We start from the raw sequence: 13,081 nt of genomic DNA, 5'->3' as shown, positions 1-13,081 counted from the left end.
TGAAGAGAAAAGTATAATCCTTGGTTGCTTATATTTCCACAGGGTTAGCAAATCTGGCTTAATCACATTTAATCTGACACTGGAAATATCTGGAGTGGAGAGGGTGTCCAACGCAGCTTGGATAAAACTGATTAGACCTTATAGCCTCATTCCTGCATAATGGTCCTGTTCACTCACTAGTTGTTTGGGCTATTTCAGTGTACTCACTCGCCTCCAAATTCAGTTTTAAATCTGTTTGGACCAAGGCATTAGATGCTATGTCACATCAAACTTTTCAGATACTTTGTTCCTAAATACATGCAATGTTCAAGCACAATGAGACACATAAGACAATAATAACATCTACCCAGTGTTTCTGTGTCCCTTCGTCTGCTAATTTATTTCAACACAACTTGACACTGTCTGGGTGACAGCTTCAGAAATATTTTGCACTTCTCCTGCTCTTTCTTTAATTTCTCACACAACTCTGTCCAACCAAGTGTGTCACAATGAATGCCTCTGAGTCTTAATGTGTGTGCTGTAGGAATGTAACTGATGGATGTAGCGTATATGACATCCCAGTTTGTTCTAAGCATACTGGAGCCTCAAGCCATAAACCTGAACAGGCCTTACTGCACTTTCCTTCGTGGAAATCAGATGGCCACAAACCAGTTGGCACTGAGGGAACCTGGGGGTCTGTGGTCTCGGAGCAGCTGTTGTGTAATCCAGCCTCGGTCACACGGATATGTATCGTCACACACAGGACGTTAAAAGTGTAAAATGCACTGGGTAGCATTCGGATCTTGAGAGGTCCTCACCTTTTCTTGTTTATAGTATGATGACTTTTTGGTCAGATGGGGAGTTTTTTAGGCATTATAAGCATTAAATATGATAACACTTACTTGTGACATGTACACGGGTCTAAAGCAAACACCTTGACAGAGTATCATCTATATTGAATTGATTTCCAGAAATAGACGCCATAAAATGAGGAGCCATCTGCCTGGAGAGAAAGCTTGTTCCTGCTGTTCCCACGGGTAAACTGTCTGTTCCACAGCTGTCCAGGCAGCTGCTTCCCTGGACATCACACAATCACAACACAGTGGCTGCACATTGGGACAAACAGCTTTTATGTCAGGTAGCCTATCTGTAGTACAATTAGTAAGTGTATCTAATTCACCTGACATTAAGTCATATGATAACATGGGTTTTATATATTTTTTTAAATGAGAAATGAACGTCTGATTTGACTACATTAATCACATCAGATGTTCCGGGGTCATTTCTCACTTCAGACTACTTCAAACTACATCGTAAATGTGTGGACTACAACAGCTGTGTTCAGACAACTTGGTTTTCAGAACTTCAGAAAACTTGGAGTTAAAAGAAACAGTATATCATTAATTCTCTCTTATTTATTTTAAATAGAACTATTCATATATTGTAGGAATATTAACTGAATGATTATTGATTATTTACTTTAAATGTGAACTCGTCTAATAAAATAAGCAAAATGACAAAAAATAATTTAATCGGTTCAAAAACTCAAAAACTCATATGTGCCTAGTTTACATTAAAAACAGATAAGGAAAGCAGACCATCTCCTTCATTTCATTCATTCATTTAAATAAATTATTATATTATATTATATTATATTATATTATATTATATTATATTATATTATATTATATTATATTATATTATATTATATTATATTATATTATATTATGTATCGCTCAGCCTGTCAGACCTCACGCAGGGCCCAACACACAGGACGTTATTGCGTCATTACGTAGCCCACTTCTCTTCTCGCGATGACAGTTGAATTTGAAAACAGGCGGCAGTTACACGACGAGAAAACAGAGGAAGGGGTGAGTTACATTTATACTTATACATACTTATAAGTCTACTTATACTGTATGTTTCTTTTATTGTGTCATAAATCATTATGCACCATGTGTCCAGGGAACGGTGTCGTATGTTATTTGTTGTTCTGCTGAGTTTGTTTCCGTGGAAGTTGGGTCGAGGTGGGCTTTAGTTTGCTAACGAGACTTCGGAGACCTACAAGCTGCTGGAGACCTACAAGTGCTACGCGAGCAAAAACCTAAGGGTTAGGGTTAAAACTGTTTCGGCGGCTGTTTTAGTATTTCTGTGTTTGCTTTTCTGCTTTTCATGAAGGCAAATATGACTGCAGACAACGAACTAGACATCAAGGAGGCGTTTCAGCGCGCTCAGAAAGGCCACAATAACAAAGCAAAGCTGGTAGCAAGTCTGAAGAGCCGCTACAACAAGGTATGAACTCATTATCATAATGTGACATTGTTATTCTGTACTAGGATTTATTTATGATATGCACCACACCTGCTCATAATTTTAAGAAGCATGTTATGGATGTGGTTTCTTTCGAAGGGTCAAAATTTTAATAATGATTTTAAAAAAAAGTAGTAAATGAAAGGGGCAACAACGGAGCACAGGTGCTGATCTTAGCAAACTCTATATTAACTATAACTATAAGTTGGAGCATATTTGCAATAATCTCCTCTCTGGACAGAAAGGCCTGTGAGATGGTTACTTATTTAATGGCTTAAAAAACCCTTGATCCTATTTTACACCTAAAGGTTTGTTTCTAATGTTTTGCATTGTCCCATCATTCATCTCCTCCCCCAGCTTGAGGACAAGTCACTGTTCCACGAGGAGTTCGTCCACTACCTGAAGTATGCGATGATTGTCTACAAACGTGAGCCTGCTGTCGAAAATGTCATCGAGTTTGTGGCGAGGTTTGCCACGAGCTTCCAGTCTCCTCCTAAAACGGAGGAGGAAGAGGAGCAGCAGCAGGAAGGGGAGGGCGAGGAAGAAGAAGAAGAAACGGAGGATGATCATCCATTTCTGAGTTTCATCTTCAGCTTCCTATTGGAAGTATGAACATTATTGCATTCGTGTATTCAGAGGAACCATGTTGTTGTGTTTTCTCAGCACATAAGCTCTGATGTGATATACAAATACTTTTTTCTCCTGTGAAATTGAAGCCTTTCTTTTTTGTTTCTTTGTCCTGTGTGTTTTTCATTTCTGCTTGTAATATCATGTTTGGACTTTGCTGTCTTCTGCCTTCTTTTGCAGTCCCATAAAGCCAGTAGCCATGCGGTACGTTTCCGTGCCTGCCAGCTGATCAACAAGCTGCTGGGCAGTATGGCAGAGAACGCCCAGATTGACGATGATCTCTTTGATCGCATCCATCAAGCCATGCTGGTCCGTGTCACAGACAAGTTCCCCAATGTGAGGATTCAGGCAGCTTTGGCCATGACTCGCCTTCAGCAGCCAATGGATCCTGACTGTCCGACCATCAGTGGTTTGTTTTTTGAGATTCATTTTAAAATGCAAGAAATTTTCGAATTCCACAAGAAGAATCCGTCACTTTAACTAATGGCTCATTTCACTCATTTTCAGCGTATATGTTGATTCTGGAAAACGACTCTAATGCTGAGGTGCGACGTGCCGTTTTGTCCTGCATTGCAATGGCACCTCACACCCTTCCCAAAGTACTGAAGCGCACCCGCGACATCAAGGAGAATGTCCGCAAGCTGGCCTACCAGGTAGCCCATGCATGCAGTCAGATGTAAAAAACAAAAAAAAAAGAATGCTCACACCTATCGCCAACTATTTACCAAATTTTATGAACTGAGGTTGAGTCTCTCTTTGTTTCTAATTTAAGGTTCTGGCTGACAAGGTTCACATTAAAGCTCTGACCATCGCACAGAGAGTTCGACTGCTGCAGCAAGGTCTCCGTGATACCTCAGGTAACGTTGATTTCTATCTGATTGTTTATTCTGTTATTTTAAAATGTGACACAATGAACAATAGGAAATGTAAAACCCACAATATTCATTTTATTTTAAACGGCAAATTCTCACACTGCAGAAATTGGTGCTGTTCATTTATTTTGACATTTTTCCTGCAGTTAATTTGATTGTGATCGGCTGTGTTTTGTAGAAGCGGTGAGGGAGGTGGTCTGCTCGCGTCTGCTGCCGGCCTGGCTGCTTCGACTCGATGGGAACATCATCGAGCTGCTCCACAGGCTGGATGTAGAGAACTGTGCTGAAACCGCTCTGGATACACTGAAAGCCATTTTCCAAAGGACGTCCCCAGAAGAGCTGCTGCAGAACAAAGTGCCGCTCGACAACAGGTACACTCAGACGCACGTCTCATATGTAACTGATGAATTAAATGTTCGCATTTAGAGATTAAAGACGTGCGCTTTTAACAGGAAACTGATTCCAGTGGACTCTCTGACCTGTGAAAATGTGCTGTACTGGAGAGCTCTCTGCGAGTTCATCAAGGGTAAAGGAGACGAAGGAGATGAAATGCTGGATCAAGTGTTACCAGATGCTTCCACTTTTGCCAGCTACCTCTGTGGGTAAGGAAATCAAATCATTGCTCTCAGCTGAATATCATATGAGAGAAATACAGCTGCCATAATGACCGTGTTGTAACTCCAGGTATCTGAAGGCAGAGTTCTCAGAGGAGGTCTCGCTGTATGTAACTGTGTGGCTAACACAAGGCTTAAATAACTGCTTTTATAGTGTGGCTAACACTGGCTAATAGCTTATGTTGAAGTTAACATCGCTAGTGTGACATTTATAGAATAATAATTTATCCCTTCCAAACAAGTAAAATGACATTTTCATTTCGGTGTGTTTTTCTGTACAAGATCAAAAAGAAGCTATTCATCAATTTAAAATGCCATAAGACCCCAAAGATCATGGACTTACAAATTAATTTACTTTTTTTTACAAGCTCACTCTCAAAATACTAGACTGCTCTTATTACACAAATACTTTTTGTTTGTTGTAGCCGTGCACCTCATTGTATGTGTAGTTCGCCGTAATCGTCCAGGGTCATTTTCATGACTAATGTTGTTTTTAAGCCACTACTAAATTAGTTGCCTATAAACCTACACTTTCTTAAATCACAGATGTTTTTCCACACATCCACTCCACTCTTCTCAGCTGTGACCTGATACAGCACCATGCTTTTTTTTTTATTAACTGTTTTTACTCACAACATTCACCTGCTAATTAATTTGACAAAGATCACAAGTTGCTGGTTTGTATAAATCTGTCAGTGGCTAAACGCTGACATGGCTGTGTGTAGCATTTGCTTTTAGGTAGTGATGGTGCACTGTTGCATTGAGTATGATTGTCTTACATGTTATTAGGTGAACAACTGTAATCTGGACACCCTCAGTTTTTTTGTCATGTAGTGTGTGGTAGAAATGTTTTATCTGACTGGACTCTGAAAGCTGTTGTTTGACTGTAGTTACCTGAAGGCCGTCCCTGTGCTGTTGGAGGAGCAGAGGGCTGACTTCAAGCAGCTGGAGCTGGCCATGACCAAAGAGTTTATCTCACAGCAGCTCATCCATCTTATCGGCTGCCTGGACACCAACGAGGAGGGTGGAAGGTAAGAGAAAATACAAAGGAGAGACTCAGTGACAAAATCACCTTAACAACCATGTGGGCGCAGCTATGAGATACGAGAAAAACGCAGATAACGATGAAGAAAACAAGGGCTGTTTGGGAGAGAAGAGTCTTTTTGGGAGGAAACTACTGAGATATTCAGTTTGCGTTCAAGGCTTGGAGATACAGACATGGATAAAATTGTTGGTGCCTGTACGTTAAAGAGAAAAAAAACACAGTGGTGGTCACTGAAATAGCTTTAAAGTGACAGAAGTAATAATTAAAAATATCCATCATCACAGGTGTTTTTAAACTTGTAGTCAGTCAGTCTATTGAAAAAGTGACAACTGTGCTGTTTGGTATCATGGCGTCTGCCACACTGAACACGCACAGAAAGCTAAAGACCGTCTCTAAGCAGCTCGATGTTCCTGTGTCTACATTTGCACATATTGTTCAGAAGTTTAAGTCACAGGCTGCACAACGAAATTTGATGACAAACTGAAGAGAAAGATAATGTGACTGGTAACCCAAGAGCCCAGAAGAACTTCAAAAAAAACTCTAAGGTACATTAGTGTCAGATCACACCATCAGGCACTTGTTTGAGCCAAACTGGACTTAATGGAAGACAAACAAGGAGGACTCAATGGTTGAGTTGGAATTTGCCTAAATGCATAGATGAAAAATGAAGCATCTAAAGAAAAGAAAACTGCACCTACTGTGAAACATGGTTGAGGTTCAGTCATATCTTGTATATGGGATTAGAATCTGTGCAGTTTACTGTGCAATCTAAAGACTGTCAAGCGCAATGTTCTGCCCAGTGTCAGAAAGCTTGGTCTCTGTCCTTCAACACAATAACGACCCAAAGCAAAATGCTAACAACACCCACAAATACATGGGACTATTCTGTACTGACCTGCCACGAGCCCAGATCTCAGTCTTATTGAACATCTCAGCACAGATCATAGTCTGGAGAAGGCGCCCTTCAAAGAAGTTTGCTCACGTATGCAAAAGTCTCACTGTAAGAGCTGCAGAAATCACATGGCTGCTTCTAAAGGTTTTGTCACACAGTATTAACTTCAGGGTAACATCATTTTTGCCCAGGCAAGTTTCATTAGTTTGATTTTTAAAATGATGACGCAGCATTAGTTGATGAGTATCACTTACTTTTCTCGATTGATTGAAGACTCCCTAATTTTCTGTCTTGAGATGTCTTGTTTTGTCCAAACAGCTGTTCATGTCTCAAAGACAGTAGCACATGAGGCATTATACATGACAAAACACATGAGAATATTTCCAGCTTGAAAGTGGCTGAAGAGATCATTTCAGTTCCTTATTAGCTTTCTGTAATTCCTTGAGATATGAGTTCATTTTAATCTCCTAAATTGCCTGAAGTGATTATTATTTGGTCGTTTAAAGCTGCCGTGGCCTCATAAAATACTTCTTTGGCAATAAATCAAGAATTAATATGCTAATTATAAAGATTTGCATAAATGTGAACTATGAACTAAACACCTAAATCACTTTAACTTTCTTCAGTGCCTTCACTGTGCTGTTATATGATGGACAGACATGGATGTAAATTATCTGGCAAGAGGTACACAATCTCAGTTGCTGAGACTGATGATGTTTTTTTTGGATTGTGTGTTTGTAGGAAGTGCATGCTGGCTGTGCTGCAGGAAATGTTGGCTCTCCCACAGACCCCTTCCTCTCTGGTATTCCTGATCACAGAGAAACTTCTCAGTCTCATCCCCGACGACCAAAGACGCACACAAACTGTAAGTTACACTTAAATCTGAACATTTTACTTTTATTCAGACTTTTTCCCCAAACACACCTGCTTCGCTGAATGTTTCACTTTCCCTCATGAATTCACCCGGCGGAGCAATTAAGCAGAATCTGAGTTATGAAATGGTGACCACAAAGCAAGTGTCTTTCGTTTGATGTTTTAATGAGTCGGCTTTGTGATGCACAGGTGGCAGAAATCATCTCGGATGTGAGGGAGCCCATCACAGAGACCAATCCGCCGGTGGACGAGAGCGTGAGCCGCCGGCAGCAGGTCCAGGTGGGCGACACACGAAACCAACGAGACAGAACGTATTTGCATAAGCGCCAAAAAAATGTATTTAATTCCCAAGTGTTCGGAGCGTCTAGCCTTTTCTCTGCGATGTGGAAACCTGCATTTGTTTTATGCTCTGTTTACTTTCCCTTCTTCTCTCTACTTGTTGAAGCTGCTCTGCCTCCAGCGAGCAGATGGTTTAAAGCACATGTTGACTAGTGGGGTGGAAGGTTCATGTCATGTGCGCTAAACTCATCTCTCTCTAATGTGTCCTGGTCCGTTAATCCTCACGTTCTTTCCTCATTTAACCTCCGCGGTTTCTTTGTACGTCAACATGATTGTGGGTCTTCATTGTGTTTGTTCATCCAGCTCTTGTTTTTAATAAGCATTGACGGCTGTTTAGATAACTTCCAAGTAGGTCGGTCCTAGTCTGGGTGTCTAGCTTTTATCCATCCTGTGAACCTGGCTTCTCCCATTGCTTGTGTTTTCAGTGAGTAACATCAAACTAACCTCTAGAGACTTGTAACCTGGCCCAGGGACTCAGTGGTTGTTGTTTTACGTGAGGAGCAGTTTCTCCGTCTCAAGACTCCTCCAGACTACATTTTATCTCAGGAATGACTGGGCTGTGCTTTGTGTCCTCCTCCCATCCAGCTTGCAGAGGTCAAGGTGCGTATTTTGGAGGCTAAACAAACACTGGAGGACTGCATCGCCGCCCAGGATTTTGGCCGGGCAGCAGAGCTGAAGGACTCCATCACAGAACTGGAAAATCGCAGGAACCAGATCATCCAGGAAGCTGCGGAAAGCAATCAGCCGTCTGACAAGGAGGCCCCCACTGAGAAGGTAAGGAACTACATCAGAAGCTCCATAAACATGGTTGTTTATATCATGTCTGCATAAAGTATATTATTCCAGTAAGTTACCTTTGTTATGTTTTTATCTGTTTCGTGTTTTTGTTCGACCCAAAGTGTGCTCCTTTCATATACACTATACTATGAACACATAAACCAGAGGACCCCGTTTCAGGATGGAGAAAATTTTAAATTCAATGAGGTTCATTAGAAGATACATCTGAAAGAAACAGGGCTCATGCTGTGTAGGAAACCAGGGACTGAATACATTAATGTCTTCTGGATTTTCCTTTTGAATTAACTGTAACTTTAACACCATGAAATTTAATATAATTTACCTTCAATGGTAAAAAGAAAATATACTTCTGTAATAAAAGGGATTAGTAATTAATCTGAATCTGTGTTTGTTTGTTTATCTTTTCAGAATGATCCAGAGACTCTGTTGAGGTGTCTAATCATGTGCGCCGAACTGCTGAAGCAGATAAACATCAAGACACGGATCGGTCCCACCACGAGTGCTCTGATGTCCTCATTGGTAAAAATCCACACGCTGCACACTTTGTGTTCATAACACAACACGGTCTCTCTTTATGGATAACATCAGTTTTCACAGTCTGGTTTGTGTAGATAACTTTCAGAGTAGCTTGTTTTGAGTATAAATAGAACCACTGCAGCAAACGCACAATAAAGTGTTTATTTCCTTTCAGGTTAAGATACTGTAGCAGGTTTTTAGTTCGTGAACAATGAATTAATTGCGGCACGTACATAAGTTCAGGCACCATCTATTTGTAAAGCATCAGAACTTAACTTGTTACGACTTAATTGAGGTTTTGTTTTTTAGTCTTAACAGCTGTAGTGTAACGGCTAACGATAAAATAAAACACTGGATTGTCATGTTTTCTCCATCTCTGTCAGATTTTGCCCAGCATAGCGAACGCTCACCCTGCTGTCCGCAACATGGCTGTGATGTGTCTAGGAACATGCACCCTGCACAGCAAGGATCTGGCCAAAACCCACATGGTCCTGCTGCTACAGGTAACTTCATTCAGACGAGTTCAATGTGCTTCCATTTTTCTGCTGCTGAGACTTTAATTCAACAATTTTAACACCATTGAGGTAAATGTTGACACTTTTAATAAGAAATATGACAGAAACGCAGTGTTTACTACATTTAGAACATGTTTTTTTTTTGATGTTTGTTTTTTTTACTCAGAAAGATGACCTTTTAATAATAATAATCCACAGTCCTGAGCTACTTCTGACCACTTGAGCTAAAAGCACAGCCCGTCTGTCTGGACTGAAATTGGTTTGTGTTTGCAGATTGCTCAGCTGGACGAGGTAAAGATCCGTATCAGTGCTCTGCGAGCCATCATCGACCTGCTCCTGCTGTTTGGCTTCCAGCTCCTCTCAGAAACACCTGCCACTCAGACGGCTCCTTCCTCCCAGTCACCAGACAAGCAGGAGGACGACGCGGCGGTGGCTGAGGGGAGGGGAGACGCTCCCGAGGACACCGCACAGAGTGTGCTCGTGATGCTCTCAGAGTTCCTGGACTGTGAGGTGCGGTTGAAATAGTCATGTGATGTGTTGAAATACCGCATCTATGTTTTGAAGAAATGTAAAGTTATCCGTGTCAAACATCCCCAGATGTCAGACCTGCGGACAGAGGCAGCGGAGGGCCTGGCCAAGCTCATGTACACGGGTCGTATCTCCAGCGCCAAGATGTTCTCGCGCCTGGTGCTGCTGTGGTACAATCCCGTCACAGAGGACGACACCCGCCTACGGCACTGCCTCGGCGTCTTCTTCCAGCTCTACGCCCGCGAGAGCAGGTCCCGCACCCACTGAGCTCTGCTGTCAATGTCGTTCTTTACAGCAAGTGGATGAAGTGATACAATCTAACCTTCAGTTTGCGTTTGTGTACGTTAGGGTCCACCAGGAAGTGGTGGAGGAGAGTTTCCTGCCGACCGTTCGGACCCTGATGAACGCCCCGGCCACTTCTCCGCTGGCTGAGGTGGATATAAACAATGTGCTGGAACTCCTTGTTGAGCTGACCCGCCCCAGCGCGCTCATTAAACCTTCGACTAACACCGAGGTAAGAGACATCCACCGAGAACAATGAGAACGCAGAAGAGCCTGAATAAGCTAGTTTGGATTGTCCCGCCAGATCACGTTTTTATTAGTTCACTGAGCTACATCATACAGGTTTCTTCCCACAAATGTTAATAATGTCTGGTCCAAATTGCAATTCCAGTAAAAGTAAAAACCTGTTGAGAGTATATTTGAAAAAAAATATTTGAGAATATTCTTATAATATTTATAAATTGACCTGACTGGTTGTGTCTGTCTTTATCTTTAGGAGGTGTGTGTCCATGACTACTTGGCAGTACGTATGTGTGGCGAGATGCTGAGAGACCCCACAGCCCCTGAAGTGCGTCTCTATGCCAAGACTCTAAGCAACCTGGAGCTGAGCAGAGACGAGACTGTGAGGAAGGACCTGCTGACGTTGCTGCAGCAGCTTGTACAGGTACACAAGACATGAGTCGGCTGCCATTCAACACTTCTCAAGGCTCTTTTAGAGTACGGGGAACCTAGACGTTAACCGTAGCGACTGAAACATTCACCAAACTTTTGCAGAAGAGTCCTGCAAATGTTTGTATCTCTGAACCTCCTCGGTTAAATCTTTCCTAAATGCGTTCCATCTTTACTGATCCGAAACAAACAATTTGAAAATTGTGGAGATGAAGAAGCAGCCGGAAATACAAAAGCAGAAACACACTCCAACCAAGCAAACCAATTACAGCTCTTTTACGTTACGGAGTTACGGAGCAAGAGTCTGTGAGTCTGAACCACCTATGAAGTTTGTCCTCATGCTAACGAGATTTATATCATATATTCATATAGTTTATAGTGTGTTATCATTACCAGAGGGCCATCAGCCAATCTAGAATAACCAGTTGATCTAACAATCATGTCTTTGGACTGTGGGAGGAAGCTGGAGTACCTTCAGAAAACCAGTGCAGGCACTGGGAGAAACTCCACACAGACAGACCCCATTGGGTCCTTCTTGCTGTGAGGCGTTAGTGCCAACCACTGACCGGTCAGCAGAGGATGGAGATGAGAGAAATTAGTAGGATTTATCCTGAGGAGCCCATGAATGTCTGTACAAACTTAGATAGGAATCCATTAAACTGAGGTCATTTAGCCTGGAGCACAGCAGTGGAGCAGCTGTTAAAGCTTGAGTCACTACACTAACTGATAGAAAACACATGGAGAGTCTGTTTACCTGTCTCCTGTAAAACCCTGTGTTTAATTCTACCTTCCTGCAGGCTGTGAAGGATCGTGTCTGTCTCCGTGCTCTGGAGAAGATGGCTGGACAGCTGGTGGACTCGAAGGAACAAGCTGATCTCCTCAGTGCCAGCGCACTACAACCTCTGGATGTCAACGCAGACGGTACAAACCCAGTTCTGAAAACTGAAGCTACTTTATATCTTGTGGAACATTAACTTATCATTACTCCATTAGATTTAAATGCACGTCTGTGAAAACTCGTTCAGTTAATTGATCACGTCTTATTATAAATAAGTTGTTAAAATGCCTCAGTGTCGGTGGAGACAACACTGAAGCTTGGAAATGCAGAAACATGACTGTGACTGCCATGTTTCCACAGAGGCTGCAACAGACGATCCATCAAAATCTGCCAAGAGACCCAAAAGAGGTAATGCAGGTTCTGTATACACATGGGAAAAAAAATGCAGTTCTCCACAGTGTCAATTTATTTTTAGAGCTCTTGTCCTCCTGAGACAAGAGGTTGACTCAGCACTGTCAGGTAACCTGAGTGTTTATTCACAGGTCAAAGGAAAGCCTGCTTAGCCAAAGGGGGCCGAAAGCCGAGCCGCAGGGCAGAGTCATCAGAGGAGAGGTGACCTCAGAGTTATTGTTTTAGACATCATGTCAAGGCATCTGTGCCGTCATTATAGCGTCACTCATCTCACATACATCTTGTTTTAAGCTACAGTGATGGAGAAAACGTCCCTCAGTCCGTTCCTTCAGTGCGACCGTCGCGGAGAGCCAAGACTGCAGCTTTGGAGAAGACTAAACTGGACCTCAACCCCCTCATCAACCAGGAGGCCAACGTGTCCTAAACATCTGGTTACACGTCATACGTGTTGCCTTTACTGTTAATTTTTACAGTTTAAAAAAAAGTCATAAATATATTTAGTCAAAAACCAGTATTATTGGCCTCAGTAGGTATTGTATGGTATTGTGTTTCTGCTATCCTTAACTCTTTCTGCATGTTTTATAATTTTAATCATTAAAGTAAACTATACAATATACCAGAGTTCAGTATCTGTGAACAACTTTTTGGTACGGATGCACCGACCGATTAAAGATGTAAAAGGAGAAAAGCTCTGTTTGCATTCTGAACTTTATTTACTATCACTTCTGTTCCTCTTTTTGTGCACTAGTTCTCCAAATGGAACAGCTGGTCAGAGACCAGATTAAACGGGCTGAAAACTAGAGCCACAGACGCCAAGGCCCACAAACAAAACCTCCATGTTTTGACAGAACTTTAAAATACAATAGTTTGGGTCTTTTTCAGATTCATTGAGGGCGAACTAGCTGGGAAACACTTAAGATTTCCTCTTGCAATATAACAGCTCATTTATCAAGTTAATCAACATGGATGCCCATTAGTAAGGTACAGAGAAACTGAATGCATCATACTGTTTAAAGTAACCACAATAGGAGGC

General features: G+C 41.9%; 1 protein-coding gene across 4 annotated transcripts; it reads left to right on the top strand.

Moving 5' to 3' along the window:
* The first annotated feature begins 1,736 nt into the window (after positions 1-1,736).
* On the top strand, positions 1,737-12,738 carry ncapg (non-SMC condensin I complex, subunit G). 4 transcript variants are annotated; one of them, XM_047575072.1, is made up of 23 exons: positions 1,737-1,850; positions 2,158-2,271; positions 2,647-2,895; positions 3,097-3,325; positions 3,424-3,569; positions 3,689-3,773; positions 3,967-4,159; positions 4,241-4,390; positions 4,473-4,508; positions 5,293-5,433; positions 7,081-7,204; positions 7,402-7,491; positions 8,137-8,325; positions 8,758-8,868; positions 9,249-9,368; positions 9,654-9,890; positions 9,978-10,159; positions 10,257-10,422; positions 10,687-10,854; positions 11,657-11,780; positions 11,998-12,045; positions 12,180-12,249; positions 12,346-12,738. In XM_047575072.1, the coding sequence occupies exons 1-23, from the start codon at positions 1,794-1,796 to the stop codon at positions 12,470-12,472; spliced, it is 3,156 nt and encodes a 1,051-aa protein (XP_047431028.1). In that variant the 5' UTR covers positions 1,737-1,793; the 3' UTR covers positions 12,473-12,738. The 4 variants fall into 4 exon arrangements, with proteins under 4 accessions (XP_047431028.1, XP_047431019.1, XP_047431046.1 ...); XM_047575063.1 differs by having other exon boundaries at positions 12,340-12,738; XM_047575090.1 differs by lacking the exon at positions 4,473-4,508.
* Positions 12,739-13,081: the final 343 nt, after the last annotated feature.

This window comes from Mugil cephalus, chromosome 2, assembly GCF_022458985.1.
Source record: "Mugil cephalus isolate CIBA_MC_2020 chromosome 2, CIBA_Mcephalus_1.1, whole genome shotgun sequence".
Classification (NCBI taxonomy): domain Eukaryota; kingdom Metazoa; phylum Chordata; class Actinopteri; order Mugiliformes; family Mugilidae; genus Mugil; species Mugil cephalus.
This window is presented reverse-complemented; position numbering and strand designations above follow the sequence as displayed.

Bases quoted from the DNA above. Each gene is read 5' to 3' on its own strand.
- ncapg (XM_047575063.1), top strand. From the start codon at position 1,794: ATGACAGTTGAATTTGAAAACAGGCGGCAGTTACACGACGAGAAAACA. The intron at 7,492-8,136 runs GTGGGCGACACA...CCTCCCATCCAG, and splicing joins GCCGCCGGCAGCAGGTCCAG to CTTGCAGAGGTCAAGGTGCG. The intron at 12,250-12,339 runs GTGACCTCAGAG...TCTTGTTTTAAG, and splicing joins GCAGAGTCATCAGAGGAGAG to CTACAGTGATGGAGAAAACG.